The following is a 15,720-nucleotide window of genomic DNA, read 5'->3' on the forward strand; positions in this document are numbered from 1 at the left end:
ATGTCACGCCTAATGTAAGTGACTTATGTCACGCCTAATGTAAGTGACTTATGTCACACTATACGATGATGCTTATATGATATATGTGAAATAAAAGATGACTAGGCACATCTAGGGTGATCCAACCTATTATGATGATGTTGAATGCGATGATATGTTGTGGATGTTGTGATGCTTTGATGTTATATGCGCCTTAATGATTTAATATGACTTTTATATAATGTTAAATGGACAAACGTTTTATAACTTATGTGTTATCTTACTTAGCTAATTCGTTAGCTAACACTTGCTCTTTTAAAATGTGTTGTGCCCTCAGGTTCAACAATAGTGAGCAGGTAGATGTGAGAAGATGTGAGGCATGGGTAGATGATCTTGAAGCTGGTTATAGTTTATTCATAGTGGCTGCTCGCTTTAGACATTTGCTTTATGTTTAGATAATAATGACTTGTATTGATAATGTGTTCGGTTGTTTAATGTTGGGCAACCCTATGGATTTCCATTTAGACTTATTTTGATGATATGGCTAGTAACACCATTTAATGAATAAACCAAACAGATTTTGCTGGTTTGGACTTTTAAAGTTTAATTCCGCTTTCTTTGACGCCGTTAGGCAAAAGATTTTGGAAATCCTTGTTTTTAAACGACGGGTGTTACAATTTTCCCCCCAAGTTGAAGATTGCTAGTATTTTTAGAAGCTGACACATCTTCTTGATGCTCATCAAGCTCAACAATCCTCCCACTGTCTTCTTGAGATATGAGTTTCTTTTCAAAGAACTCAGCATATCGATGAACCTTGACAGTGTTTTCCGTAGGAAAGTAGAAGTAGTAACCCATCGTTTCCTTTGGGTATCCTACAAAGATGCACTTGACAGATCTAGGTGCAAGCTTGTCATGTGTATCTCATTTTACGAGCGCCTCACAACCCCAGACCTTTAAGTAAGACAATTGAGGAATACTTCCATGCCACAATTCATGCGGTGTCTTGTCAACTTTCTTAGTTGGAACCATATTGAGAATGCGAACAGCAGTCTCAAGGGCATAATCCCAAAACGAAAAAGGAAGAGTCGTATGAATCATCATCGATCGAACCATTTCCAACAAGGTTCGATTCCTCCTCTCCGAAACACCATTGTGTTGAGGAGTATATGGAGGAGTAAGCTGTTGAACTATTCCACAAGCTTTAAGATAATCCTTAAACTCTTGACTTAAGTATTCACCACCTCGATCCGAACGGAGGATCTTGATGGTTTTACTGAGTTGATTCTCCACTTCACTTTTAAATTCCTTGAATGTTTCAAAGACTTCATGTTTATGCTTAATCAAGTAAACATAACCATAACGACTGAAATCATCCGTAAAAGTGACGAAATAGCTAGCACCTTTCCTTGACACATGTCTAAATGGGCCACATACATCCGAATGTATTAGTCGAAGTAGATCTTTAGCCCTTTCTGGTTTATTTTGAAAAGGTTTCCTTGTCATTTTGCCAGAAACACAAGATACGCATTTTTCAAATTGCAAAACACTGTCCCTTTGAAGTCTTTCAATGCGTTTCTTGCCAACATGAGCAAGCCGATAATGCCAAAGATAAGTCGAGTCCAAAGTGGACTTGACTCGTTTGCTAACATGATACATTGAATTATCCTTTGAATCACAACCACGCATATCAATTTCATAAATACCATCACAAGCAATAGCATCAAAATAATGAACATTATTTCGAGAAACTGAAATTCCAATATCATTAAAGACATTAACGTAACCGTTGTTTTTCAACAAAGAAACTGAAATAACACCTCTAGTAATAGAAGGTGCATAATGACAATCGTTTAAAACAATTATTAAACCACTAGGTAAAACCAAATGATAATCGCCAATCTCTTCCACAGCTGCAGGTAGGCCATTTCCCACGAACAGTTGTAAAGATCCCGGCTTCAGTTTCTTTCCCCTTCTAAGCCCCTGTAAAGAATTACAGATATGAGTACCACACCCAGTGTCGTAAACCCATGAATTCCGCTTAGAAAATGAATATAATTCAATGGTGAAGAATATACCTGAAGTCCCAGACGTACCGGGCTGCTTCTTCTTCAACTCAGCAAGATACTTGGGACAATTCCACTTCCAATGACCCACTTCATTACAATGGTAACAAGGTAGGTTCTTAGCGGGATGTTCCTTCTTCGCCAAAGGGGTCTTCTTAGGTTTAGGAGCAGCAACTTGCTTTCCTTTACCGTCAGCCTTGCCCTTTCCCTTCGGTTGTTTGCCTTTTTGGACCTTTCCCCCCTTGATCATGAGAACGTTGGGAGTAGCAGTTTTCTTCGGCAACTTCTTTTCAAATTCAATAGCCATTGCAAGAAGTTCCGTAACGGTTTTATCCATGCTATGCATAGTATAATTGCGTCCGAATTCTTCAAAATCCTTAGATAAGGACTTGAGAACCAGACCAATTTGTACTTGCTTTGCATAAGGATAATTCAACCTTTCCAACTTCTCAAAATATCCTTTCATCTTAAAGATATGAGCGCTCACCGATGTTCCTTGTTCATGTCGCAAGTCATGAAGTACATCGATAGGATCGTATAACTCCACGCCAGCTTGCTTCTCGAACATAGACTTGAGTTCAGTAAGCATATCACACGGAAATGAATGCTCAAATTGCTTTTGTAGGTCAGCATTCATGCTTCCCAACATCAGACAAGCGACCTCATTATGTCTATCATATGCAGCCGCATATTCCGCTAATGCTTCATTAGAAGCATTGGCAGCAGGAGCAACGGGTCTTGGCTCTTCAAGGACTTGGTATTTCCTCTCGGCTCTCAAAACAATCCGGAGCTGACGATACCAATCATTGAAATTCGGTCCAGAAAGCTTTTCCCTTTCCAACATCAGCCTGAACGCCGATTGATGTATGTTTTGAGTGGTATTGTTTGTTGCCATCTACAAAACAGACAAAAAGTTCAATTATCAGTATTTCGATAATTATCCTTAAGAAATGTAATTTTACCCTTGTTAAATTCATCTAACAAATTACTTTCACTAAGGCTAGGATCCAACTTGACATACAATCATTTCATCAGTTGATCTGCTAGAAATGACAACATTCAAAAGGTAATCGAGAGTCGATAATTGCATTCATGCAACTCCTAGGTTTATGGGACTTACAACAACACTGTAAAGGGGTATTAAGTGTTTTGTAAACATGTTTTGTCCCATCTTATGTAACGAGTTAAGGTCTTACCTCTTAACTCGTTTTAAGTCGTCCAATTAAGAACATGTAGATAGTCCACCGCTGTCTCACAACGAGTGGTAATCCACCTTGAAGAGATACAATTCACCTACGTCTCACGTAGAGCAAAAGGCACTGGCAAGTGTTCTTAGCAAAGTGGGTGGCATTGACTTAACTTTAAATGGGTAATGCATTTGATGTGAATCAAAAGTTTATGTTTGAAGACTCATGCATAATCTTCGAAACATAATATTTTAATAAAATCATTTGTATAGTCTTACAACACAAGAGAGCTCGGTAGCTTCATTTGAACGCACAAAGAAGCGCAAGGGCAAAGGTATGCGATAAACGCGATTTAAAAACCCGCCCTTTTAGAAGGCTAGCGCACTCCAACTTATACCTCTCTTAGAGTTTGTTCAAATGGGTAAGCCAGTGTATCTCAAGGTTGCAAGACTCCAATTTTATTAATGAAATCTCTATTTCGATAGTTTTTAGTCAAGTTTATTTTCAAAACCAATTTTTGCATCACCTTTATACAACTTATAAACAAATACAAAAATTAATAAACTTACTAATTACCGAACTATTTAATCAAATAACAAGTTAAGGTGGGCCACCTAAACATGGTCACTATGGTTCATGCAAAAGTTCAATCCCGGCTCCCCCTTCCGAAGAAGAGAACCACATGCATCAAGTTACCTTGATTGCGTAAGCCTTTAAACAATTTAACTTAACAAGTTGCAAATAAACACATATACATGCTGACTGGAAATTTCTAGTAGCTTGACGACCAGTTTACTCCTGTTTCTGGTCCGATTCAGCTTTCGACCAAAACTACAAAGTTGTAGCCCTATGTGTTGGGCTTCTACAGTCCAAAGCACGACTTCTAACTCATTACAGATTATTTTATATGATTTTTTTAGTAAACTGTCGCACATCAGAAAATTTACACGCAAAAATCACATTGTCACATAATTATCTAATAATTAACCTTAATTATTGGATTACCATTGTTTGCATAATATAACACTTTATATATCCAGTAAAATCACAATAAATTTTGCATGAATTTCTTGTGATTTTACTATTTATTTAACAATATTAAATAAAACGATACACATAATCATGCAATTCATCACATAATTTATATCAATTCACAATTCAAAACTTGCTTGAGGGTTTCAATCTCCATTGAACAAGGTTAAAACTTTAATTAAACAAAAAAATTAATTTTTATTTAATCAAGATCCGATTTAATTAATTAAAAATAAGAAAAAACAACCTTTTAATTATTTAACAATCAATTAAAATCAACCAACCCTTAAATCCTTCTTCAAGTTTTGATCTTTGTAATTAATAGATCACATATGTGGCTCGTGATACCACTGTTAGAATATGAACACATAAACATACAAGATCACGAATAAGCACAACGGAACAAAACGAAACATATATGCAATCACATTAATTAACAAAGAGAGAATCGAGATGTGTACCTTATATGCAAAGATCCAATAAGAAAAATAATAATAAGATTATTATTAATGCTTAGGGTTTAAAGCAAAACCCCTCCATGATCGCACACTAGACACCCCGAATAATGTATGCTAGTACCCCGATCACGAACCTAAACAACCCTTTGTTTAAAACCCTTAAACTTAAAAATCGAAACCGAAAACCCTTTGGAGAGGGGGTTCAGTCGAACTAAAGAAAAGAGGGAGAGAGGAGAGAATTTGTTTTGTGAATGAATGAATGAAAACCTTGGAATTAACCCTTGTATTTATAGGTGAAAATTAGGTTAACAATAACTTGGAAACTAAGCAAACATCAAGGCTTTGGAAAGCCTCAATGTAGCCGTCCCACTTAATGGACTTAGGTCCAAGTCCACTTTCCAATTTTCACATTTTAATCCTCCTTTTTAATCAATTAAATATAATTAACCCTTTAATTATGTTTAATTAATTATTTCGTGATCAAACTAATTAATATATTACTTTAATATATCAATTGTTATTATCGAGTTACCATGTCATTTCGTGTGACCGCGTAGGCTTAAACTATTCCCGGACATGCGACTTATAATAATATGATCATATGCCAACAACCTTCATATAGGATTGTCATCATTTGACTCACAAAAGATCGTTTGGAATAATTATGACTATTGTGCTTGGCAATTCTAAAACAACAAGTCATCTATGGTATTTCATTGAACTAGAGAGCAATTATCACTATGCCTTTAATGTTTGGAAGACCTATTCTCTTAATAAACTTCTAGGTATAGATACCTAGATAAATCCAAGTAAATTGTCCTAGCTTAAAATTGAGGGTTGTTACATTTAGGGATGATACCTTACATAGTAAAAGTCGACGAGTATTGTACCTTTAAAACCTATTAACCCAAAACAAAATACAAGATTGTTGCACAATTGTATTTGTTGTGTATTGTCGATGTGGTATTTCACCATACCGCCAGAATTTGATTGTTTTTACAAGTTGCACGGGGTATATTCTGCTCTTTACCCCCTAAAAAAAGATTAGCATCATCCGAGTTCTGTGACTGCAGCTGCTCACAGCTGTCTCTACTATTGATGATCTCAACTATCCCGAGAAAACAGTCACATATTTTATCGTCAATGTTCCATACATATTTTCAACATGTTGGAAGGTATACTTCATTTAATTGTGGATCTATGAAACTAATTTGTTTTTTCAAAAATATATGAACAATCATACTAACATGTCATTTAACCATTAGGTATATGTACGTTGTAATCCTACCAATTTTGCAGGAGCGGACAAAGATAAAAGTTCAAGTGTTACAAGGATCTGGCCGTGATGATTGTTAAAGGTCACTTGTAGTATTAAATTACATTAAAATATAAGTTAATAATTAAAATCATAAAACGCAAAAGCCTTTGGCCTATCGGAGTGACAAATAGACTAGAAAACTGACCGTTTCTTATATTTGAAGTTTCTCAAAAGCCTTTGGTCTATCAAGTGACCAAATTTTTTACAAACAAAAATGTACAAACACATGCCTCATATGAGGAGGTTTAATCAGCAAAGAAAGAAAGAGAAAAGAGATCACATAAACATGATTTAATTGGTTGAAATTATGTTTGTAAAAATTTGGTAGTATACTAAACCTAGAATTACTAATATATTTAAATTCAAGTAAAGTCGCAGGCATATACAGGCCATCTTTTTTAATATGTTTTAATGTTCAGTGGATGAAAAATAGCGGTGGAATCTAGTAATTGCTTGGGATTGGTTGGACATAGAACTGCTTTCGCAACTTCGACCCATCTCAATAAAGATTCCTATGATGATGTTGTACTATATCATATTTCCTTATATCTAATTTCTATATTCATGTTGATATGTAACTACATGTCATAAGCTAAAATGAATGTTGACAAAATAGTGGGAAAACACGATTTGAATCATCCTAAGCAGTGCCATCATTCTGTTCTCCACTTCCTAAGTTCACTCTCTATTGCATCCTTTGTTGCTTCGGCCATTTCAGCCATCTTTAAAGCATCAACAAGTGCAACTTCTATATCCTTACTTTCTTTGATGCTCTTCTCAAGCTTCATAAGTGTGTGTCTCTCTTTTTTCTTAATTGTTTCCACTTGCGACATTGAAGTTGCCACTTTGGAATCAGCTGCTTTTCCAGCTTCCTCGCCTTTCCTTTTCAAAGCTTCATATTCTTGAGATGTCAACTTGATTTTATCATCCATCCTGGAACCCGAATCTTTATTTGTCTTTTTACGTATTTGATCATTTGCAAGCTCCTCAGCTGCTTTCGCTTTTTCAAGCTCTCTAAGAGCAACCTCCAGCTGATCTTCTGCATCTTTATTGGCTGTGTTAGAGTTTTCAACTTGTTTCCTAAGTGTTTCTGCTTCTTTGCTAACATCTTCTTCTTCTTTTTTCATATTTTCGGCTTTAGACATTGTTTCTTTTATCTTTAACTCTAGTTCCTCAATACTATTTGTTGCTTTGGTTAATTCTATTGTAGCCTCTTCAATTTCCTGTTTAATTTTCTCTAATTCGATTTGTTGTTGCTCTCTTTTTAAGTCATCTCCCCTCAATAAAGTAATGTCCCGCTTCACTTTCTCAAGATCCTGTTTTAGTGTTTCCACCACTCCTCCAAGTGAGGCTTCTTCATCTTTAGTTTCTTCAAGTCTCTTTTTGGCTTTTTCTACTTCTAATTTAGCATTTTCTAACGTTTCCATATCTGCAACACGTACCTCGCGCAACTGTTCCTCTAAAACATTAATGGCTTCATTTTTCTCTTCTAGCTTCTGTCCTAGAATCCTAAGTTCCGAAACTTCATGTTCTTTTCTCAAAGACTGAATCTTCAAGTCTATATCTTCCTTGACCCTTTTAATCGTCTCTATGCGAGCTTCTTTATCTTCTATATGATTAATGTGCTCTTCATGAGCCTTTTCAGAAGCCAGTTTCACCCGGTGAAGAGTTTCCTGCATATTGTCCACTTCTTTTGAGAGTTCAACCATTTTCTGGTGGTTGACTTTTGCAGCATGTTGGGCATCTGCAGCCTGTTGAAAAGCAGCCAACTTAGCTTCTAAAGCAGCATCAAAATCTTGTTTTAGGCTAGTCAATTCTTGCTTGATTGATATAAGTTCATTAGCAGATGTTTTATATTGATTCCTTTCATTGTCCACATCTTCTTTCCAACCATCGTTGATTATTTGGCTTTGGCTAGTTTTTAACAACTCTAGTTCTTGAGCTCGAGCTTTTGCAGCCTCTACGGTCTCAATAGCAGCTTGCTTATCTTCACTTATCATCTCTAGCTTGTTAGTTAGCTCCTGCAATGACTTTTTAGTCTTTTCTAGGTCACGTTGTGCCTGTGATTTAGTACTTTCTGCACTTTTTAGAAGTTCTTTATACTTGTCAAGCTCCTTTAACGTCCAATGGAGTTGTGTCTCCTTCTCCAACATTCGCTATCACAATCACTTACATAGATGAGAAAAACAAAAGGCATGCATATTAAATTACGAAAGTATAAATAACAACGTAAAGATATGCTTATAATACCTCTTCGCCAGTTTTAGTTCTAAATTTAGGTTTTCCCGATTTCGGTGAGGCTTCTCCAAATAAATTAACAGCAGCCTTAACAGATTGGAAAGGTGCTCTTGTATCGATTTCACCAAAAACTGCATTTGGGGAACCTTTTGGAGAACTTGCTGCTGGTCTTGGGGAAGTAGATATGCCGGGAGAAACTAATGATTTTGGTGTTCTTGTAGCCGAAGAACTTGCCACATTCTGGCGAGTTTTTATTTGAAAACCAAACATCTCTTCTCCACTTTTATCATCCATACCATATTTTAATCAAATTTATTAGAAAATTATATTATTATGTATATATCTATATCAAATTTATATACACATAATTATAATTATAAGAAAAAATAACAAAATTAAATCTCATACTAAAACTAAAACAGGTATAAACTTAACATATATTTTTAAATTTGGAAAGTATTTATTTATCAAAAATTTGTGTTTTTATCTTTTTCTTATTCCAAGTAATTTTCTTATTTGATGGGTGGGAAACCATTTTCTTTTTATGTTTTATACGGGTTTTTAATATTAAAAATATTTACAATCTTTACTTTTTTTTCAACTTTTTTACCACACGCATATCGTGCAGGTAAAAGACCTTTTATATATATATATATATATATATGAGAGAGAGATTAGATGAGAATGTTGTTTAAGGAGAAAAGAAAGAGAAAAATTGATATTTAATTTTTATTATCTTGTTTTTCATTTTTAAAACTTTTTTTAGTGAAAACCCGTTAGAAAAAAAAAATTTAAAAATTCCTCAACACATGGGTAAGTTTTTATACTACATATGTATAGATATCTATACATATGTAAACTGTATTTTTAAAATTTTGTATGATTTTTTTCCAGGATAGGTTCATGTTAAAAAATATATAAAAAAAAAACTAACAAGTTAAAAGAAAATCAAAAAAGAATTTTCTCTCCCTAAGCTACATTATTTTTAGATCTCTGCTCGGCAACCACAATAAATAGTATATTTAACATGTTAACAAAATGTTACCCAACCAAAACATGTGTTTCAATGAAAAATTGTTGACATTTCATACACAATGGCGGCCTTTAGATTTATGTGTTATGAATAACATAAAATTATGAAGAGAAAATCTTCTATATATATATAGAATCTAAATGTAAGTACCTTGAAGGATGATGAGTTAATTTCGTCTTCGCCTTAGACAACCCGGGTCATGATAGTCGTGAATGTTTAAATATATGTGACCAAATGCAGCATCAAGAAAATATATATTCAAAAAGAATTAATGAATCTCTCTTCCTTTGTTTCTTTATGTTTCCCCAACCCTATCTAGTTTTAGATGGTTGGAATGGGTGAAATCATAATATGAAATAACGAAAGCCAAAAGGATGAGGATGAAAGAAGGCCAACCTGCTTTTGTGGGGATAAACATAAATTGATCAAACTTACGACATTCTTTTGGGCATATCATTAGGGTGAGTGAGTGAGGAAAAGAGCAAGTTAGAAAATATTTCATTATTTCTTACTAAATTTAGAAACCTTAATCCACTAATCAAATGCAAAACTAATTTGTTTTAGAAATACCCGCTAAAAGTGAGGACCATCATGAGGTTTACGAGACATTATTGGCTAATATATCCCATGCATGAAAAAAAGGATGGTACATATATAAACAAATAAATTAGTGTAAAACCATATATAAGTGTTATATTAGTACCGCCAACTAGATTAGGATCATTAGGACCTATTCCTGACCGTCCGATCTTATATTTTAAAGGGATCAAATCTCCTCCACTTTATTATTCACGTGCGTTCTAAATTCTTAAATAGGTTTCAGGAGGATAGTTTTGTAATTACATCTTACTGTAAAACATTCTATCCTCTTCTTATTTCCGATGAAAATCCTCACATACAAGTCCTATGGTCTTCTCAACCAGATTCTTCCTCTGCCACTTCTTTTAAAGCATGACGATACGTACTCTTTCTTCTTTGAGTTTGCTGGTCTTCTCAACCAGATTCTTCCTCTTTCACTTCTTTTAAAGCGTGACGATATGTACCTTTTCTTCTTTCATTTTGCGATCAATATCCCATTCACATTAACCATCATTATTCCAAGTGATTCCAGTTTATAACAGAATTTGGAGCTCAAAATTGGCGGCTTTGTTGTCGGATTTGATGACGCAGGCGGTGATGAATTGTCAGTGGCGGAAAAGAGTGGCGGTGGTCAGAAATGGAGATATACTAATTCTGAATATGAATCTTCTGATTTTGTGTCTATTAGTTTCGCCAATAATTTGGTAAGTTTAATTTAGTTTTATTTTTTTTAACTTAAATTATAGTCTAGTTAGGGTTTATATTGTACTGTATAGCATCAGTTACATATAAAATATATGTTATTGTATATATTTGCATACCAATTATGTGTCTTTTGAGCTTGCTGGGACAGATAGAATGGTGATTGAGTGTATATGATGAATTTGTATGTGCATATATCAAGTTGAGTGTATAGACCAATTTGGATAGGATTGGTGTATTTACCAATAGTAAAATGTATCAAAATTTTATTATGATAGATGTTTATAAATATAGCGAATGCATAGCTAATGTCTATACCATGTTGTTTGTTTCACAAATTGTGTCAAATTTCTTTAAAAATGTATCGAATGTATATCCGGGTAGCTTGAGGTAAGGCGAAGACTTGCTTGCTTTTTCTACCGATTATTTGTGTTGCTATAAGCATATGGTGAGTCATATAACCACGCAGCAAGTTGAGTTATGAGGAAAAGTAGCCCAATGAAAATCCAGTTATGCAAGGTCATATACTTTTGGCCAGGCTCTAATGGCTTGAGTAGTTTGTGCATTTTACGTTTGTTTTGATGATTTAATCATTTAGATTAATGGCTTTTAGATCTGTACCAGAGTCGCTTGTATATAGTTATTATTATTTGAACCCAACATCTCCATTCACCACCAACACCACTAGACACCATCCTACGACGCTTCACCGCCGCGCAACCACTACCCTAGTCCCACCTGGAGACACCACACCACCGCCCGGACACTACCGAGGCACCACCTTTCACCAACACCACCATCTTCATCATCTATATTTAAAACCTATCACTTCCCTCTCATCATTTTTGGATCTGTATAAAACCCATCAACAAAAACAAATTCATGAACAACTATAAAACTATAAATTTAAAATTCATAAAGAGAATTATGATAAACAATAGAGAAATCATGTGTACATAACTACTTATAATAGAAAGAGAGATATGAGTATGATGATTTATAGTGCCAACCAGGTCAGAGATCAGAGAAAAACAGAAAGGGATCCGATGGGTTTTAGATATATCCGAATTGAGAGGAGATATAAAAGAATGAATAAATATAATAATCTATTGTATGATACTAAATATGCAATTTCTAGAAAAAGCAATTCAAATTCCAGGACTATTAAAACACATGTAGGTCAACAGAGATTGCAATTTCCACAAAAAGCCCCCCAAAAGTACTACTTATTTTTGTAATGTTCTGAATTATGTGAAGCTATCTATTTTGAATATTTTACCATTTGAGGAAGGTAGGTTACCAGTAAAGTACCTTGGTGTTCCTTTAGTCTCATCTCGTTTGAGTTACAGAGATTGTAAGAAATTGCTTAAAAAGATTCATAATAGATGTTAACTGATGCAAAAATGTCCAAGTTCACTTAACTGGAGAAACCAAGTGAACTAGAGAGAACTGGCCCGATAATACCACCAAAACAAGCAATGTCGATTTTAACTTTCAAATTCAAAGTTGAGCTCGGCCTATTAATAAAAAAAAAAAAAAAAGTCAAAAGTTTTTGTTTACTGCTACAGTGCTTCAGTATCAATCACGTGTGGAACTTCATTGTTTACATCGATTTAAAATGAAGGCAGAGAAAACACGAAAAAGAGAAAAGGAAAACTATTTCATCTTCAACCCTCTTTCATCGATTTCATCACTGTTTCTTCATCTAATCATTCTGAAATTCATCCTGTTTTACTTGACATCATTTTTCGATCATTCTCATGGTTGAAAATTTCATTTTGATCAACGTTTGATGTTAGCTCAAGTTCCGGCGAGTTGACTCATTTTCCGGCGACTTTAGATCTGAAAATCTTTGCTTAGGGTTTGTGCGGAAGTCTATTTTGAGTTGTTTGGTGAAAATTTCAAGTCGTAACTCGAAGAGACTACAAAGTTATAGTACTTTTAATTTCTCCGGTGAGATTCCGGCAAACTTCAAATCTAATAACTTTTGCTTAGGATTTGATCGCGATAGGATTGTAAGTGTCTTGGTGGGATTTACAAGTTCTAATTTGAAGTAACAATCAAGATATCGCTCTTTGAAGTTTTCCGGTGAACTTATTTTCCAGATTCCGATTGTTGTAGTTACTGTTCACCATCGTGTTCTTCATAGTTTCTGCAGAATTCATTATTTGCCGACTTAATTACAGTCTTTTGTCGAGAGCTTGATTTCTTTTGTTTGCAGAGATTGAACTCTCGTGTTTGATGAGTTGAGCATTTCAAGCATTTGCCGAAGTGAAACCTTTATTTGCATACGTGTTTTCACTCGTTCCTGCCAAATTGATCTCTGCATTTGCAGAAGTCATTATCTTGTGTTTGCCGAGTTGAGTTTCTGATCAATTTTTGTATATGCCGACTTCAATCTTCTGCAAACCTTACAAATCCCCTTCACAAATTTTTCAGTCAACTTCTTCATTTTGCCGACCTCTTGTCTCTGCATCCAATACAACTCGAATTTCTTCTATCTGCCGAGCTTTTTGCTCGGCAAACATCACAAATCATCCCATAAGTGTTGTTTTTCAACTCATGAATGTAGCTGTGTGGTCATGACTGGTGTTCAATTTGTGTGAGTATAACGAGAGTTATCAAGGACTGAGATAGAGTAAACAGAAAGGTATATTTTTGGTCTTTGAATGTCCGTGTTATTTTGAAAGAAAGAGAGATACAGTTAAGGAAAAGAGAAACAGGAATGTTGGATTTTTTTTAAAATTTGATCTTTGATTGTGTTGGTTGCTATGTTTGTTTGCATCATATATGAGAAAGAGAGAACAGGAAATCTTTGTAGGAGAAAGAAAGAGATAAGCAGAGAGTGAAAGTTTTTTTTATTAAAAAGATCATATTTTTTTTTGTTTAGATAAGGTCATTTTTTTTAATTGTGTCAAATTTTTTTGGGTCAACAAGTCAATTTGGGCTATACATCATAATTAGTCATATAAATTTGTCATTTCTATACATCAAGTTTTGTTTTTCTTTTTTAAAATGTCAACCGAAGAGTTCGAGTTTAAACTAATTATGGAGTCATGTCATCTTCATGAAAGTCAAGAGTGTTCATGTTTTCAAAATGACACTTATACTTGTGAGGTTGTACATTTTCAAAATTTAGACGAACTTGAAGAAATGCACAAGAAAATGAAAAATATTCTTTCCAAACACAAAAGTCGTAAATTTGCAAAGAAACAACTTGAAATTAAAAGTTTTCAACTTCAAATTGACCAACTCAAATCTGAGAATAAAGAGCTCAAATCTGCAAATGATCTAATTTTATCCAACATAGAAAGTCTTCAAAAAGAAAATGATCAATTCCACTCAAAGATTTCCCAGTTAACAAATAAGTTGGACAATTCTCTCAATGAGCTCAATAAAGTTGTTTTAGACAAACAGTCAAAAGAACTTGTGTTGCAACAAACGATTTCTGAGTTTAACCATGAGTTGCGAAACAAGTCCATCATTTTTAAGAGCAAAGTTGATGAAGATAGAACAAACTTTTGTGCTCAAATCCAGTGTCTTGAGGAAAAGTATTTGCAACTTCAGTCCAACAAAACATTTTTGACAAAAAGAATCTTCGATCTTGAGAATGAAATGCAAACATGTCCTATGATTGTGAATTCTTCTGTACAAACTCAATGTGTGGAGACTACCGAGTCCTCAACTCAGACTGATTTTGATTGTGTTTGTGACAAGATTGAGGCGTCCAAAAGCTTTCCAAAACCTGTTTTATCCAAACCAAAAGCTGATGTTCCAAAGAAGGTATACACGGGTAAATCTTCTAAACCTTTTGAAAGAAAGTTTTCTCAGTTTACTAATTACTCCTTACAAAAAAGTAACAAGTACGCTAAGAAATCAAATTTTGATGGAACAACTACTTTAGTGTCTTTTCTATTCTTTGAGGATAATTCTGACTACATTTCTCAAGCTAAATCTCAGTTGACTAAATCTAAATGGAAACCGATTTCTAAAAATAAGTCAATTGAGTCAAAATCATTCAAATATTCTTTTTCAGAACTTTTCGAACTTGCACCAAAACCTGTGAAAACAGTGGTGCAAAAAGTTAATGATTTTCTTTTGAAAAATCATTTTTTAAATCAATCTCCCAAGATTGACAAGTTTCCAAAGAAATCAAATGATTTTTCACCGTTGCTTCCACAAAAACTCTTTTCAACTAAACCACCGGGTTTTAGTTCTCCGTGAAATGCAATGTCAATTCATCAAATCGATAAGACTTACATTTGGTCTTTTAACAAGTCAAAAACCGTTGGGCCCAATCTCAAATGGGTTCCAAAGGTGATTTCGAAGTGATTTGATGAAAAGTGGCTTATGCACACATCAGTGTATAACCCGTGCTAAAACCGTTTTTGTAATTTCTTTAATTTATGATAAATACAAAAATATTTTCATTTTATTTCATCAGTTTAGAAAAGTCCAAAAAGATTTTCTTTTTCTTATTTTTTTTTGAAAAATCCAAAAAGATTTTATTTTTTCTTATTTTCGAAAAATCCAAAAAGATTTTCTCTTTTCATCATTTTTATTTACGTTGTCTTTGTGTTTCTCACAAAATATTAGGATGAGATGCAAGACATCGAACGCCTTTGTGTACTGTCTTCGTAGTCTCATTTTTTAATGTTTGTGAGCAACTTAAAATCATTTTACTCACCTTTTATATGCAAAACAATTTGTTCAAATCATACATATATTTAGGGGGAGTTTGTTTATAAAACCAAAACTTCCAAGTGTTCAAACTATTTTGTCATATTATTAAACACTTTGGATGATTTTTACACCATTTTCGACCATCTTTATTAAAGTTCGGTGTTAGATTTGCACATTAGCGTTTAGGCCACTCATAAAAACTCCATGATCTTGTCATCGCCGATGAGATCTATCCCCGGAGTTAAATTCTCAATTCTAAATTGTGAGGGTATATGAGTGTGATGATGTTTGTGCAAATAGGACATGAGGGAGTAGTCGAAAAGTGAGAGGTTACGATGATATGATGTGAGAAAGGGCTAAAAGAAACAAAAGCCCTCCCCAAATTCTTAAAAAGTCGGGTCAACACGTTTCTATCGGATTTCATTTGTTGATTTCTCGATATTGAAAA

At 34.1% G+C, this 15,720-nt stretch overlaps 1 protein-coding gene across 1 annotated transcript; it reads right to left on the reverse strand.

Moving 5' to 3' along the window:
* Positions 1-6,690: 6,690 nt before the first annotated feature.
* LOC122597013 (WEB family protein At1g12150-like) lies at positions 6,691-8,569 on the reverse strand. Its single transcript, XM_043769654.1, has 2 exons — positions 8,288-8,569; positions 6,691-8,193 (listed from the first exon to the last, which is right to left on the reverse strand). Exons 1-2 carry the CDS (start codon positions 8,567-8,569, stop codon positions 6,691-6,693), a joined length of 1,785 nt encoding a protein of 594 aa, XP_043625589.1.
* Positions 8,570-15,720: the final 7,151 nt, after the last annotated feature.

The sequence above is a fragment of the Erigeron canadensis genome, chromosome 4 (genome assembly GCF_010389155.1).
Source record: "Erigeron canadensis isolate Cc75 chromosome 4, C_canadensis_v1, whole genome shotgun sequence".
NCBI lineage: Eukaryota > Viridiplantae > Streptophyta > Magnoliopsida > Asterales > Asteraceae > Erigeron > Erigeron canadensis.